Below are 15,732 nucleotides of genomic sequence, written 5' to 3' on the forward strand. Positions count from 1 at the left end.
TAATTGTAAGTTACAATTTCAATTGTTGCAAAATAACAGAACTTTCAAGTTTTTCGATTGCACCACATGTGACATGTAATGCTTTCTAAACTAATTAGGTAGAACTGACAGAAGTAGTGCCAAGAGTTGCAGTACATGTATACAAGAGTTAGGCAGGGCAGCTGCAGTAGGAGAGGGAGGGACTGGACCAGCCCCGAAAACATGGGTTCCAATCGAGCTACTCGTGTTCAACACCGATGAACTTGTGCTGCGAGTTTGACGTGTTGGCTTATGAGTATTTTCACCTCTTAAAGAAAAAAGGAGTAGAATCTCACCTTAGAGATGGGCAGTGGGCTAGTGGCATGTCACATAACCTGCATTAGCATATCATCATCATCATCATCATCATTTTAAATATATATTTATATAAATAAATGTGGGTAGAGTGAGTGACTTGGATGAGTGCTTGTTGTAACGGCTGAGCCAGCAAAGTTGCAGCTGCTGGGGATTGGATTCCTCTGGTAATAGGCGTGGTGGCGGAGGTTGATCGGGGCAAAGCAGCCTCCCCCGGGCAGGATGGGGGAGCAGTCTGTGCCACCGTGGCCACAGGCATAGTCCAGTGCAGCCTGTAATGCTGCTGTTGTGGCGGAGATGCTGGTGACGCCCCAGCTCCCCCGCGGCAGTAGATGGAGGAGTGGTGATGGTAAATATGAATAATGTAATATTAGGGAATTCCTAGGATAAAATTAGTAATTACTAGTACGTAGATACTTCATGTCACGTTACTTTGAAAAGAACAATACTGGCCACAAAATTTTTTTAATTGACAAAAGTATTGCTAAATTGTTATTTTTGAAAGAACTAACCCTCAGATATTGGCCTTTTTAGCTCATAGGCCTATATATTTCAATGGTGTTTTAATATATCAATTGTATATACATTTAATAATCATCCTCTATCAAGAGAACAATATAAATTTACTAATTAGCCATGATTTTGATAGCAAATCACTACTTCTATTATTGTAAAATGCAACACTTTTAACAAAATTGTCAGTTAACTTTGGAATTAAAAATAAAAAAGAGGGAAAATAGAGAGAAAATGAACAATTATTTATTTAAAAAAGAGATTCTTGATAGATCTTAATAATTGCAGCTATACTTTATCCTATGAGCATGTATTAACTTTGGTAAAAGTTATATTTGGTGACAATTAGATATTTCAAAATCCTAACCTAATTATGAACTTTTTGACCAATTGATGTCCAAATTTCTACAAGCTAATTCTTCCAATGTTGTATATTTGTGCATTTGTTAATTGTTAGTAACTTAGTACTATTATGCTTCTTTTTATGCTAGGGGATTAAAATGGGATCTTGACTTTTGTATCCACTTGGGATTTCAAATCATAAAGCTAATGGTGCTAAAGCCATCCACGATAGGAATAGCCAAGCCATAGCCTAGCCACTGCCACATCATCAGCATTAAAAATCTTTCTGCCACATCATCAAAACAAGCAAATAGCCCAGCAATAGCCTAGCCACATAATATCCACATCACTATTAACAAATATATACAAAATGAAATAATTAACAATCACACAATATACGAAATTTAATTTACGAGACATATACAAGAAACATTAATAATACTATTAAAATTTTAAAAAGTACCAATAATTAAAAAAAAATTACAATAATTTTTAAAAAAGTACAATAATTCACTCCTCGTCGCCGTCGTCGTCTCCTCCGTCGCTGTCGCCACCATCGCCTCCGCCTCCGTCGCCGCCGCCTCTACTCCCGTCGGCTTCCCTGACTCCATCCACCTCCCACGGGGATCGGGGGAGTTTGAGATTCGCTACTCCCTGAAGTAGGCTCGTTGTTGAGATTCATTTACCGTTGTTGATCTTGTACAGAAATTTAGATAGAGAGAGTACTCGTTAATATAAATGGTGCGAATGAAAATGACATGCAAGTCGCGTATATATAGTGTTTCGGAAACAAAAAAAAAATTAAAAATTCGCGCTAGGCGATCCAGACACTGCAATAGCGCCTAGCGCTAGGCGGTTTTTTTTCGCGAAATCCGCTAGGCGGCTGCAATAGATCACCTAGCGCACCGCCTAGCGCCGGCGCTCGGCTAGGCGGTGCGCTAGGCGCTATCGTGGATGCTCTAAAAAGAGACTTCAGAACTCAGAATATAAAAATTAATGGTGCTACTTAGGTTGAGAAACTTCACATTCCCATAAGATATGCTGATAGTATTTTAGTTACTTACGTCTTTTGATTTTATTTTTTATTCATCGTCACATCATCATTATCCATCATCTCTTTGTTTTTTTGAAGTTTATAATTATAAGTGCAAAATATAAATATTTTATAGAGTACTATTATGAGTGGCGAGGCACAATCCTAATTCCGAACCGCTTAGAATCTGTTGTAATCCTGTACATTCACTTCCAAGTTTTCATGACAGAGTATTCATAAAGATCCTTGATTTCTTGAAATAGAACCCAAGCAAATTCCTCCAATCTCTGGTATGAAAATCAAGACAAAGTTTATATCGGAAAAGCCTGCCTTTATTTACTATGCTGCTGATATTTTTACTAATTAATTATGCGATTTTCTTAGTTTAATTTTGTGGTGGTAATGTTTTTGAATCTTGGATCATAATTGAGTTCGTCATAGTTAGTAAAATATCGCTGCAATTTTTGTTAAGCTGTATCTCGATGTTATGAATCCATTGAACAATTTAATCTTTCGATGGGCAAATTCAGTTAAGGCATGGATGGAATCAATTCACTTATGATGTAGCATATGCTCATTTCATAGTTGCAATTTCACTTGTAATTGGTTGATTGGTTCCATATTTGTTGATGTGTAGAAGAATCATTAGGGTAGGGAAAGAGCGAGGGAGTGTGGTCGTTTCTCTCTTGCTGTTCTTTGTGAATTTTACGTTTATTCTGATGCTCTGTCACAGTTTAAGTTGTGATAAGTTCGTGTTTATGGGTAAATGTCTGCCTAATTGTTCAACTAGTCACATCTTCAATGCCTAAGTAATGATCCTAAGTAACCTTTATTTTCTGCATTTACTTTTCATAATGTGGCAGCAATGAGCAATGATCCTAAGAAACAAGAAAGTCACAAACAGCAGTCGTGTAGGGATGTTTCGCTGGGTAATGAGTTGTGGACGGATGGACTAATATGTGCTTTTGAGTTCATACGGGGTAATAGAAAACCTCATCATTCAGGGACTGGCTTGAAAGTCGAGTCTTCGCAAGCTAGTGCTGTTGACAAGTCACAGAATGGTGTATATGGAGATACAGACGCTTATGATGTTGATGCTCTAGACGAGCAATCTCAGAGACGCGAGCATCATTTAGGCTGTTTTCATCCGCGTGAGAGATCTTTTGGGAATTACTGGATACCAATCGGGTGGAAAAGGATATCTCAGCTACTTCAGACATTGCAAGTTGATGCTGTTTGGGCGTCCCAATCTGTTGAGCTAGATGATGAGGATGACGTGGCTGTAGCAGATGTTGCAGCTCCTTACTGGGAGCGTCCTGTGGGCCCCACATGGTGGTGCCATGTGGATGCAGGCTGCCCTTTTATCAGTTCATGGTTGAGCAACGCTCAGTGGCTGCATCCTGCGATCAGCACTGCATTGAGAGACGAAAGCAAGTTGATAAGCGAACGGATGAAGCACCTTTTATACGAGGTATTATTGGCTTACTTGCGCACTGATCAATTACATATCCTTTTAATCGTCATTCATTTCTGTTTTTAAAATTTGTTATGTTTCTGTGTGTACTAAATAATCTGGAAACATACCTCAATTTTTAGGTTCCTGTTAGAGTTGCTGGAGGGCTTCTGTTTGAGCTGTTAGGGCAGTCAGTCGGGGATCCTAATGCTGATGAAGATGACATCCCGGTTGTCATACGATCTTGGCAAGCACAGAACTTCTTGTTGACTGCATTGCATGTCAAAGGCTCGTCTTCAAACATTAACGTGTTGGGTGTTTCCGAAGTTCAGGTCTGTCAATGCTTCATTTTAATGTTAAAACTCAACCTTCTCTGAATCATCTCATGGTTATATGCTATTGTTGAATCAGGAACTCCTTGCAGCTGGATGTAGCAACACACCACGAACGAGTCATGAAGTTATAGCTCTACTTGCTTGCCGCCTTGCTCGCTGGGATGACAGGTCGATGTCTTCTCCTTGTTGCTAAATAATGCCATCTTTACTTTTTATAATTTCAGCATCACATGAACTTCTCGTATGCCTCAATTGTATATGTGGCTAGAGGTTAATGTGTCACATGTTTCGCTTTGATGATTGCAAGTGTTGATCTTTCTAGATTGTTTCGCAAATACATTTTTGGGGCTGCTGATGAGATTGAATTGAAGTTCATGAATAGGTAATATCTTTATTTGATAGTGTAGTAAGATTTTGCTTTTACTTGGAAAGAACTACTTTTGGTAAAGAAGAAACACTGTAAATTTTTAACAGGAGAACTTATGAAGACATGCATATGTTCAGCATAATTCTAAACCAAGAAATTCGAAGACTTTCAACACAGGTATGCTGCAGGCAACATGAAAAGCCCTGTTTTACTACCTTGATAAAAATATTCGGTCAGAAGAGATGACCAAATAACCTCAACAGGTAATCAGAGTAAAATGGTCTTTACACGCGAGGGAGGAGATACTGTTCGAGCTTCTCCAACACATTCGTGGCAATGCTGCAAGAACTATGCTTGAGGGCATGAAAAAAAGCACAAGGCAAATGATTCAGGAACAAGAAGCAGTCCGAGGTCGTTTGTTTACAATACAAGATGTCATGCAGAGCACTGTTCGTGCATGTTTGCAGGTTCTAGCCTTTGAACTCAATATGAGGCCTTGAGATACATAATTAAGTCTCCGCCTCATGAAAAAACATGCTATTGCAATGCTCATCACATGTGATGGTAATTTTCAGGATCAGAGCCTCCACGTGCAGCATAACCTTGGAGTTTTTGGAGGCTGCGGCCTAGTTCTCAGCATCATCACCGGGCTGTTTGGAATAAATGTGGATGGGATTCCAGGATCTGGGGGTGCCCCTTATGCATTTGCCGTGTTCTCTGGTGGTCTTGTCTTGTTAGGAGCGGTGCTGATAGGAATCGGGCTGATCTATCTTGGACTGAAACGGCCGTTGACTGAAGAGAAGGCAGAGGTGAGGAAGCTGGAGCTTCAAGAACTGGTGAAGATGTTTCAGAAGGAAGCTGAATCTCATGCTCAAGTGAGAAAGAACTCCAAAACATCTTCTAATGCTGCAGAGATATTTGTTAATGGTGAGAATTTTGTTCTCCTTGACTAATGTGTATGCAAGGTCTCTCGATGCATACTCCACATTTTTCTGGTGATGTTTCAGTTACTATATTATAATCGGAAAATATGTGTTAAAAAGAGAAATTTTACTATGGGAATGCAAATTCAAAGATTCATTTTTATTAAAAAAAACAACAAACTGCGAATAAATACATCTGCAAAATGCTAGTGACTAAAAAGCTATATACATCCCCCAGGCACGAGCTTGCCAGAAGAGGAGCCGATGACATTCGAACAAAGGGATGTGGCCCTTCTCCCTGGGCCGCAGTAGGCAAGGTCTTGAAGGCCAAAGATGACCGATGATGAGAGCGCGAGAAAGCTGCAAAGGCGCAACCCACACATCGATGAGTTGCGGTGCACGTCGATGAGTCGCGGTGCCTTGACAGCAAATTGATGGATCAATTAGTGACCGGAGAAGTCTCACCGATAGGAAGTGAATAGGCGTCGGAGGGATGAGAAGAGACCGTCGGAGGACATGTTATCGGAAAAACCCAAAATTAAGCTTTGGACTGCAAATTAAATTCAATCAAACAAGAATTGGCTCTTACGAGCAAAAACTGTCTAGATTAGTTCCTCGACAAGAGTCAAAACTGTCTAGATTAGCTCCTCGACATGAGTCAAAACTTTCTGAATTAGGGTCCTCGACACGAGTCAAAACTGTCAGAATTAGCTCCCAGACACGAGTCAAAACTATCTAAATGAGCTCTTCGACAAGAGTAAAAACTGTCTCAGATGGCTCCTAGATACGAGCTAAAACTATCTAAGATGACTCCTTGATATGAGTTAAAACTGTCTAAGATGACTCCTAGATTCGAGCTAAAACTACCTAAGATAGCTCCTAAATATGAGTAAAAACTGTTTACACAAGCTCCCGGACACGAGTTAAAACTGTCTAGATTGATTCCTTGACACGAGTTAAAACCGTCAACAAAAAATTGAAGAACTCCTTGAAACGAGTCTAAACTTTCAATAACTCTTTGATACGAGTATAAATTATCTATGATGAATTGAAAAAGCTATATGATACGAGCATAAACTATCAATGGAAATTGAAGAACTCTTAAATACGAGTATAAATTATTCATCAAACTAAAGATCGTTCAAGTTAAGTGTCGAAAAACTCGATACTCAACTTGAGAGGGAGTGTTGGAATAAGGAAATCAATTAATTGGAGAACAAGAAGCCAAGAGATGAAGTTATGACAAGAATAAGGAAGGAAATCAATTAAAGATTATGGAAAATTAAACCAAAAAGAGGTTTATGAAATTATAATATATTTTCTATGTATAGCTAGAATTAGAGCCTATAAAAGGTTGTGTAACTATTGAGATAATTAATTCAAGTCATTCCCAATGTAGTCTTTAAAGTTCTCCCCGTCTTTTACTTTCTGCAATAATCTTTTATTTTCTGCATTATATTTTCTAACCAGAGAAACAGTACTAGTGATGATAAAATGTTGAATATTGCCATTTTCGATAGATATTGCAACAATGGAAAGTATGTGTCACTTTAGAACGTATAAATATGTATGAGAAACGCAAATGAAAGGTCACTCATCAAACCTTAATTTCCTCATAAATGTGGACAAAGGTTTGCTCATTTCCTTAGTTAGAATGATGATTTTCGATAAGTGTAAGGAGACTAGGAAAGACATTAATTTATGTTGATGGAGTTAGTTTTATGTGGTGTTATTAATTACATTAATTAATTTTTTTTCCTGCATAACGGAAGAAAATACGGTTAAAATACTCATGGTCAAAATACCACTTAAAAAGAGTAGTTATTATAGATTTTTTTTCAGTAATTACCAAGGGTATCCGGTGGACCAAGTGACTATTCCGCCGATGTGTAAGCACCTCAATGGGTGGAAGCAATTATTGATAAATTTTGTTCATGAAAATTGATCCAATAATATTTTAGAGTAAAATTCACTAACCTAAATTCATGGTTTTCGTAATAAAAATTTAATTTTGTAGACATTATTGAATTTTGAATAATGTTATAATTTTAGGGATTAATAGTAAATGAAGTATATGTTAGTAGTAGTAAATAATAGTAGTAGTTATAAATAATAAGATAACGTTTGTTAGTCGTGGGCAGAAAGTACTAATGCAAAAGTGTCCACTACGAAAACCGTTTATAAAATTCATGGAATGATGGACTTCATGAAATAACTATAAAATCCATTATTGCATTAAATTTTATTTCGGTAAAGGATTTTCAAGGTACTCCATTGTTTGAAAACGGGTTTAAAATATCCGAAAAGCTTTTAATATCCTATCCACATGAATGAAGTATTTTGTTAATTTTGCTGTTGGAATAATTAGCTATATGGAGTATATATTATGGGACGATCCATTTAACATTCACTACTAAGTTGTATCCTCTTCAAAACAATATAATAAACAAGTAAAATAATTAGAGCCCTATTATATTCATAAATATTTAATTTTCTTCGGCATAAATTTAAAATTATAACAGTATTTAATTATCATAATTTCGAGTTCCAAAACTCCTCAAGTTAATAAGAATAACATGCGTTCTCTAGTTAGACGTGGATGGAAAATATTAATGACCATATTAAGGATTTAGTTGTAATCAAATTGGAATTTATTACCTAGTAAGAGTATGCTTAGACGTCACCACGGTTCGGGAACCGGCGGTTCACGGTTCGGAACCGCCGGTTCCGGTTCGAAAAAAAATGGAACCGGAACCGAACCGGCCAAGGATCGGCTGTTCCGGTTCCGGAACCGTGAACCGCCGGTTCACGTGAACCGCGGAACTGCCTAGGTTTGCCCAGTTCCGGGCCGGTTCCGGGTCGGTTCATCCGGTTCGGCGGTTTTTTTTTTGCATTTTAAATTTGTAATTCAAGTAAAATATGTAGATATATTTGCATAAATAAAATTAGAATAAAGCGATGTTCAAATGCAACTTTATTGATACAAATTACAACTTTAAAATTACAAATTACAACTTAAAATTTACAAATTACAACTTTAAAATTACAACTTTAAAATTACAAATTACAACTTTAAAATTGCAAACTACAAACAACTTTAAAATTACAAATTACAACTTAAAATTTACAAATTACAACTTAAAATTTACAAATTACAACTTAAAATTACAAATTACAACTTATTACTTAACATTACAAATTACAACTTTAAAATTACAAATTACAACAATTACAAATCGAAAAATTTAAATACAAGTTACTTACAACAATTACAAATCGAAAAATTTAAATACAAGTTACAACAATTACAAATTTACAACTTACAAGTGTTGACAAAAAAGACTTAGAAGATCATTAAAAGATATTCCTCATTTGATAAGTATCTTATTGGTGAAAAAGTGGGTATCTTTGGGGCAGATGGTACTGGAACACAAATTTATATATGGAATCAGGATGAATGAGGATCACATTATAGTTTAAAATGGGAAGCTGGGTTAACTGGCGGGAGTTCGTTTCATCGTCGGACTCAGATGAATATACCACCCTGATGGCCTGATGAAACGAACTCCCGCCAGTGAACCCAGCTTCCCATTTTAAACTATAATCTGATCCCCATTCATCCAGATTCCATATATAAATTTGTGTTCCAGTACCATCTGCCCCAAAGATACCCACTTTTTTCACCAATAAGATACTTATCAAATGGAGAATAGAGAAATTGAGATTGAGAGAGAAATTCTTATTAACACAGTTACACAAGAATGGGGTGAGTAGAAATGAAGAGGATTGGGGGGTATTTATAGGGGAAAATTGTGATTAAAAAAATTTTTTTTTTTGAAAAACACGGCGGAAACCGCCGGAACCGCCGGTTTTCGGCGGAAACCGGCGGTTTAGGCGTCCGTTTGAATTTTCAAAATTTGGAAAAAACGGCGGGAACCGCCGGAACCGCCGGTTTTTGGCGGAACCGGCGGTTTTGCCGGTGGAAACCGGCGGTTTCCGCCCATGGTTTCGGTCAAATCCGGCGGCCGCGGGCCCGGTTTCTGAAAAGGCTAGGAGTAGGCCTGAAATTGTGCCGGGAACCGCCGAACCGGCGGTTCCGGCAAAACCGGCGGTTCCGAACTGCCAGTTACGGTTACCGAAAAATTGGAACCGGAACCGGCCCGGCCGAACCGGCGGTTCCGGTGCCGGTTCGAACCGCCGCCGACGGTTCCGGTTCCGGTTCGGAACCGCCGGTGATGGTTCCGGGCCGGTTCGTCCGGTTCGGTTCGGATTGGGGACCTCTAAGTATGCTTGACCATCTTCTTTCGAGGATAGACGCTATCAATTATACATTAATCGATTTACTTCACCTAAATTTAACGTATGCAAAATTTGTAAAAAAAATTGTTATATAAATGCTAATAAAACATCAAAATAACAAACCTTTATAAGATGGAAAAGGATATCCAAGCGTTGGAGTTCAGGCAGAAAGTTTGGAGCGCAGTTGAACCTTTAATTTCTATATATTATTATTAAAGTGAAATATGTGAGTATATTTAATTTCAATATCACGCGCTAAAGAATATTGTGTTGTGTTATTTGACATATTCGAGTTGATATTAATTCGCCTCGAATTATTGTCTTTAAATAAAGAGAAACCAACAAAAAAAATCAGTGGTCAATATTGTATTGATTTGAATTGAAACATGTAGCATGCGCACTTTCAGTCTTCTTTTTTTTGTTGTTCTTATCACTTTATTTTGAATTAATTTTTGTGGGATCGATTTTAGCGGATTTCTGATGAGTTATTGTTCCAAACATTTTACCCAAATGCAGCCCTTAGTGGAAACGAAGTTGTAATTGACTGATTTGATTGAGACAATTTAGCTGCCAAAATATTCGAAAATAAGCTCAATAAATATATATTCCATATGCAACATTAAATTATGTTCATGTGATGTCCACACAAAATATCTAGTAAGGTCAAGAATATCAAGCTCCTCGTACAAAAAAGGAAGCACGCTACATTACTCATCACATCATATTGTAGTGCAATCAATCATTCACCTAGGTTATTAATCTAAATTCCCGCAACAATATATAAGTAAACATAATTATTTCCAGATGGGATTTATTAAAGAAAGAAGAACTATATTTTTCATGGTTATATGTCGCAATAATTTGAACTCAATTACTTTCTATATAATTGTCGGGCCTAGCTAGAATATTATATTGGAAGGTAAAAAGATATACATATAATTGGAAGGGATAAATAAGGATGATTTGATATCATTTTAGAGTTACAATGTGTCAAAATCAATATATCATCAACACATACTTCCTCCATCATAGAATACGAGAATTTGAAATGACACGAGAATTAATACATAATTAGAAAAGAAAAATGAGGAAAAATATAGTTAAAGTAGTGTTAGTGAATATTGAGACTGACATTATATTAGTGTTTAATGAGTTAAAATGGTGGGTCATAGTAGTATAAGTTATAAATAAATTGGTGTATTCGAGTAAAGAGTTGGGGATCACTTTCCATAAATGGAAATGCCCATATTTTTATGGGACAGACAGAAATAGAAAATACACATATTTTTATGGAACAGAAGAAGTAGTATATAGTACTGTGTTATTCATTACTATTTAGCTAAAATTATCCCTAAAATATATATCTATAATTTAATTTCACATTTTTACTAAGTTATATACTCCAAAAGAGTTATAGACCTTTTGATTTTTGATTGCATATTCTATAATCTATAGTAATTTGGATTTTCTTCGGATTATCAGATGAGATCGAGTTAGGATTTTTAAATTGGGAAAAGAATCTTAGAAAATTAAACTAAGGGGTTAAGGAATGTTTTTGAAATAACTGAACTTATAGTTAAATATGCTTGGGAATTAGAGCTTGAAGAACAAAAATAGTCGTTGCATGGGAATAGTATATATTTGGTGGCAATTTTTAAGGATAGTATTTGTTTTAGTACATAGTATCATTAAAATAAATACTAGCTTTTATCCAGTCCCTTAAACATAGTCAAATCCATTTTAGATTTTTTTTTTCTCTTTAATGAGTTAGACTGATCATTTTCTATTATTTTACTAATTGTAAACTAAAATTCATATCTTTTAAAAAATGTTTATTTTTATGGGGTGGAAGAAAGTATTAAAAATATTGACATCACTATACAACACTAAAACACAATATGGCACGAGCACTGGCTCGATCTCTAAGTGTCGAAGCAATTTGAAGTTGATGATATGTACTCCAGTCAAGACTCAACAAATTAAGTAGCCCCACAAAGGTCTAATACTCCTTATTATGCTTTTAATGTTTAGCATGTGTAGTTCATTTTTAGAATAAAATCAAGAATTGAACTACCACTTTATTTTGTGACTAATTCACATAGACATGAGGGACAAGGCCGCAAACACATTTTTTTTGGAAAAGGTCGGTGACAACTTATATTTTGGATTGTTTAAAAGTATGATTCAGACACGTTACAACTTATGGGATGTTATATTCAAGCTGAGCTGTCATATGGAGTAAAATAATTAAATTTTACAAAGGTTTTCATTAAATCAACGTAATCAAGAACGTACACTCCAGCAAGAATCGTCGTCGATTAATTCATTAAATCCTTAAATTGATAAAAGATAAATTTACGAATCGAGTACTATATGTCCATTCCAACGAAACCGGTTTAAGCAAATTAATGAACAAAGAAGTCAGCAATGGATACCTTAATTAACATATAAAACAAGAATAGAATGCCGTTGGTTTCCACTTAGTAATTAAGAACACAATTAAAGTTTTGACTTAGATAATAATCGTTTGGCCAGTTTACATTTGTATACATCCACAACTCGATCATTCTCATTCTAAACTACTACTAGTAATCTTAGATATAGCCTATACACCTTTCATGTCCTAGCTAATTAACTAAATTGACGAAACGAATATAGAGAATGGGACACACAAACACACGTATAAGTACCCAATTGGATATAACAAATCGTATATATATTGTGATTTAATTTCCCTTGCTATTAATTTATTCAGTTTAGGAAATCACATAATTTTCTTAAACCAGTCTATAGAGATAACAGATAGAACAAGTACAATATATACACAAAAAGTTGCTTCAAGAAATATCAAATAGTGTCTAAAATCCAGCAACACATTTAATTAGGCAGGAAAAGATGCGTACAACCATTGATCTAGGGCTGTTGAAGAAAAGATGAATCCATGTTGAATTGATCAGCTAGAAATTGGGGATTGATCTCGAGCTGCGGAAAATTTGAATTGTGATGGTGATTAATAGCAGTGAAGTAGTTTTCAGGGAAGCCATGGAATCCGAACTGCGGCTGCGACAGCAGAAGGGGAGCCGGCAGCGCGGTGGCTCTGCCGCGGAGAGTGGCGGGGCTGTGGTGGTTGTGTCTCCCCAAATAGGTGGTGATCACCGTTGATGAATCTTCATATGATCTCTCAATAAGCTTCTTCACACCACACTTTTGGCTAGTGCACTTGTAGTAGCTCCTATATAGATTACATTTTACAACATCTATAAGTTCAAATTCCAATTAAAAATCTAATTATTTTAGCAAGATTGAGATCTTGTTACTAATCACACTAGTAATAAGAATGGTAGGCACTACATAATTATTTTTCGAAATTGAATTACCTTGGAAAGGGGCTATTCTTCACAGCTTTCTGGCCATACTTTCGCCATCTATATCCATCTTCAAGATTGTTTATCTCGCTTTTAGTCACAAAGGCAAATCGTGCTTCTCTTTCCTTTTTCTCTTTGATTCTAAAAATGATTTGTAATTATGTTAGCCCTCAACATATTTTTACTTTGGCAAAATTGTAGATCTTGTACATTTTTCTTAACATAGATAGAGAATTAGGGTTTTCTTTCTCGTTTCCAACTAAAATTTATATGGCTCAATTTCAAGAAAGCTTAAATCTCTATCTATCTATCTATCTTTATATGTATGAATGATGTGTAGCACCAGCAAGCAATAGGAAAATATGAAAAAAATTAAAGTTTGCCTATTTTGAAAACAAGACAACTACTATTGAGAAAACATAGAGTGGGGATCAAAGAAACATAGAATTAAAGAATTAGTACAAAACCTACACTTTTTTAGGCTTCAAATCTCCACCTTCACACACTTTGGCCTGCTTGCTTTTGAAAGAATCTGCTTCTTCAACTCCGGCCTCCGTAGAAGGGAACGACACCGAAGAATTCTGAGCTGCTGCAGCGCTGGAGCTAGTCTCTCCAAGATCAAGATTATTGTTAGAGGAGCTATCACCAAAAACAGGTGCAGCTTCAGATGATGAGTCAAAAGCTGGTGCTGATGGGGTGCTGTACCCTCCATGAAAGAAGCTCGGGTCAAAGATTTCAGCCGGGTTTTGCACAGGCTGCTGCTGCTGCTGCTGCTTCGGGTGGTTGTACAAAAAAGGTGTGGGAGAATTGTGATCGGTTAAGAAGGAAAAGTGAAACCCTTGTTGTGATCCCATGTTGTAAGGATATGAGTTGTTGTCTGCATCAGGCATGGGAGATGGATCTTGAATACTGATTGGCTAAAGAGAATTTGGGGTTTTTTTTGTAGGAGAAAGTTGAAGAAAGATTAAATTAGGCTTCTTTTAATGTGTGATCGAGGATCTGAGGCATTCTTAGCTTGTGCTTTTTCACATACTCTTGTGCCCCCTTTAGAGAGAGAGAGAGAGAGAGAGAGATATGATCGGTCATATAAGTCATGATCATGAAAGTGATGTTTTCAATAAATACAACTCTATGGTTTGAATTATTTTTTGTTGTAGGCTTGAGATTGTATTTCAAACCATCTTTTTCTTCTCATTTTTCGGATTTAAATTAAATCATATACTATATGTGAAACGCGTTCGTGAGTGTGTGTTTTTCGGAGTACTATTATACTATTATAGATATCTAGGATCTTGATCTAATTAAGCACAATTTAATATGACTAGATTTATGTACTTTGCATTGCTTGTGTTCTTCACTAATTCTTAAAGTTATTGGAGTTCTCGCTCATCAGAAATTGAGCACTTTTTAAATTGAATTTACTTTCCAAGAAATTTACATAGAATGAGAGAGACATTATTCAAATTCAAACTAAGTAGTAGTATATGGTTTTACATTCGGTTTGCAGACATTGTATTTTTTTTTAAATTTGTCACCTGTACGATTAGAGATTTTATACTCATGATTTGAAGACTACCCTTAAAATGAGGCCTAATACATGGAAAATAGTACATTATACATATGGGGACTCGAAGTAAAGGAGATAGAATTATCCATTACATTAGTATATAATTCTATTCAATCACGTGTATGTATCAAACATAAACGTTGGTTTTAAATTAATCGCCTACAATTTCAGTGGGGTGTGAAAACGAAGCGGAAACCTTTATGATAAAAGAAGAAAAGAAATGAATAAATTCTATCTTGTAGCTTTCACAATTTGATGGGAAAAAATAAAACCAATAAATTAAGATAATGCATTAATTATTAATTGTGTTTTATCTAGCGGATTGTCAAAATAGAGAAAATGATGATGAGAAATTGGTTTCGGTTTCGGTTTCGGTTTCTTTCTCTTTGATGGGTAAAACTATAATATAATGTGACACTAATATATATGATAATCTCATTCAATTTATACACGAATAAAAATCTTATATCTAATAAAAAGTTAAATTAACTGATGATTGTGCACAAAGCACAGGATATAGATCACATTATGCATACATGATTAACTAATTCGGACAGTACTATTATTTTTGAAGTACAAATTAATTGTTCACAATCTAGCTAGGCAGTATCCGATTATTATCCTACCAATTATTTTCGGAAAACAGTTTTGAATTATTTATCTAATTGAATAATGAATTGAGCATAAAGTCTCACTTATTTTTCTTTAATTTTTTAAAATTGGACAGATAAGTGAACCGACGAAAGAATTGATTCATAATTAGTCGGACGATGCGACAATTGATCATGTTGAAACATATTAGGGAGTACTTCTTTTAGAATCAATTAGATATAGTATAATTTTGAAAAGTAAATTGCTAAAAAAAGTCATAAATTTGACAGAGTATCATCTAAATTTTAATATACTATTGATAACAAAATAGCCAAAGTTGAATTTAATTAACTATAAACGTCGCCTGTTTTTGTCATCATGACAAAAGACACGGCCAGAATAACAAAATTGAACTTCTAATAAAAGGGAGTATTAAATAAATCTTTTGATTTAATTCAACAGTGTTAGTTTAGGTACGAATGACCGACACCCATCTCAAATTCAATTCGGGAAAATTTTTAAATCAGATACCAAATCATAAAAATAAAAGGTTCAAATGTTTATGTTCAGAAAAATGGTCCTATGCGATTTAAATAAATTGCGAAAATAGC

The 15,732-nt window shown here is 35.5% G+C and overlaps 3 protein-coding genes across 3 annotated transcripts; 1 reads left to right on the forward strand and 2 right to left on the reverse strand.

The window, feature by feature from the left end:
- Positions 1-6: 6 nt before the first annotated feature.
- Positions 7-3,063, reverse strand: LOC121808757. The gene is made up of 4 exons (XM_042209339.1): positions 3,049-3,063; positions 434-714; positions 315-353; positions 7-247 (listed from the first exon to the last, which is right to left on the reverse strand). The coding sequence occupies exons 1-4, from the start codon at positions 3,061-3,063 to the stop codon at positions 91-93; spliced, it is 492 nt and encodes a 163-aa protein (XP_042065273.1). The 3' UTR covers positions 7-90.
- Positions 2,296-5,953, forward strand: LOC121806595. Its single transcript, XM_042206704.1, has 9 exons — positions 2,296-2,511; positions 3,085-3,692; positions 3,818-4,006; positions 4,086-4,177; positions 4,332-4,391; positions 4,484-4,553; positions 4,640-4,843; positions 4,952-5,303; positions 5,538-5,953. Exons 2-9 carry the CDS (start codon positions 3,087-3,089, stop codon positions 5,609-5,611), a joined length of 1,647 nt encoding a protein of 548 aa, XP_042062638.1. The 5' UTR covers positions 2,296-2,511; positions 3,085-3,086; the 3' UTR covers positions 5,612-5,953.
- A 6,375-nt stretch (positions 5,954-12,328) lies between these two features.
- On the reverse strand, positions 12,329-14,066 carry LOC121807124 (WRKY transcription factor 71-like). The gene is made up of 3 exons (XM_042207321.1): positions 13,435-14,066; positions 12,976-13,104; positions 12,329-12,830 (listed from the first exon to the last, which is right to left on the reverse strand). The coding sequence occupies exons 1-3, from the start codon at positions 13,851-13,853 to the stop codon at positions 12,512-12,514; spliced, it is 867 nt and encodes a 288-aa protein (XP_042063255.1). The 5' UTR covers positions 13,854-14,066; the 3' UTR covers positions 12,329-12,511.
- Positions 14,067-15,732: the final 1,666 nt, after the last annotated feature.

Source organism: Salvia splendens, chromosome 6 (assembly GCF_004379255.2).
Source record: "Salvia splendens isolate huo1 chromosome 6, SspV2, whole genome shotgun sequence".
Taxonomy (NCBI): Eukaryota; Viridiplantae; Streptophyta; class Magnoliopsida; order Lamiales; family Lamiaceae; genus Salvia; species Salvia splendens.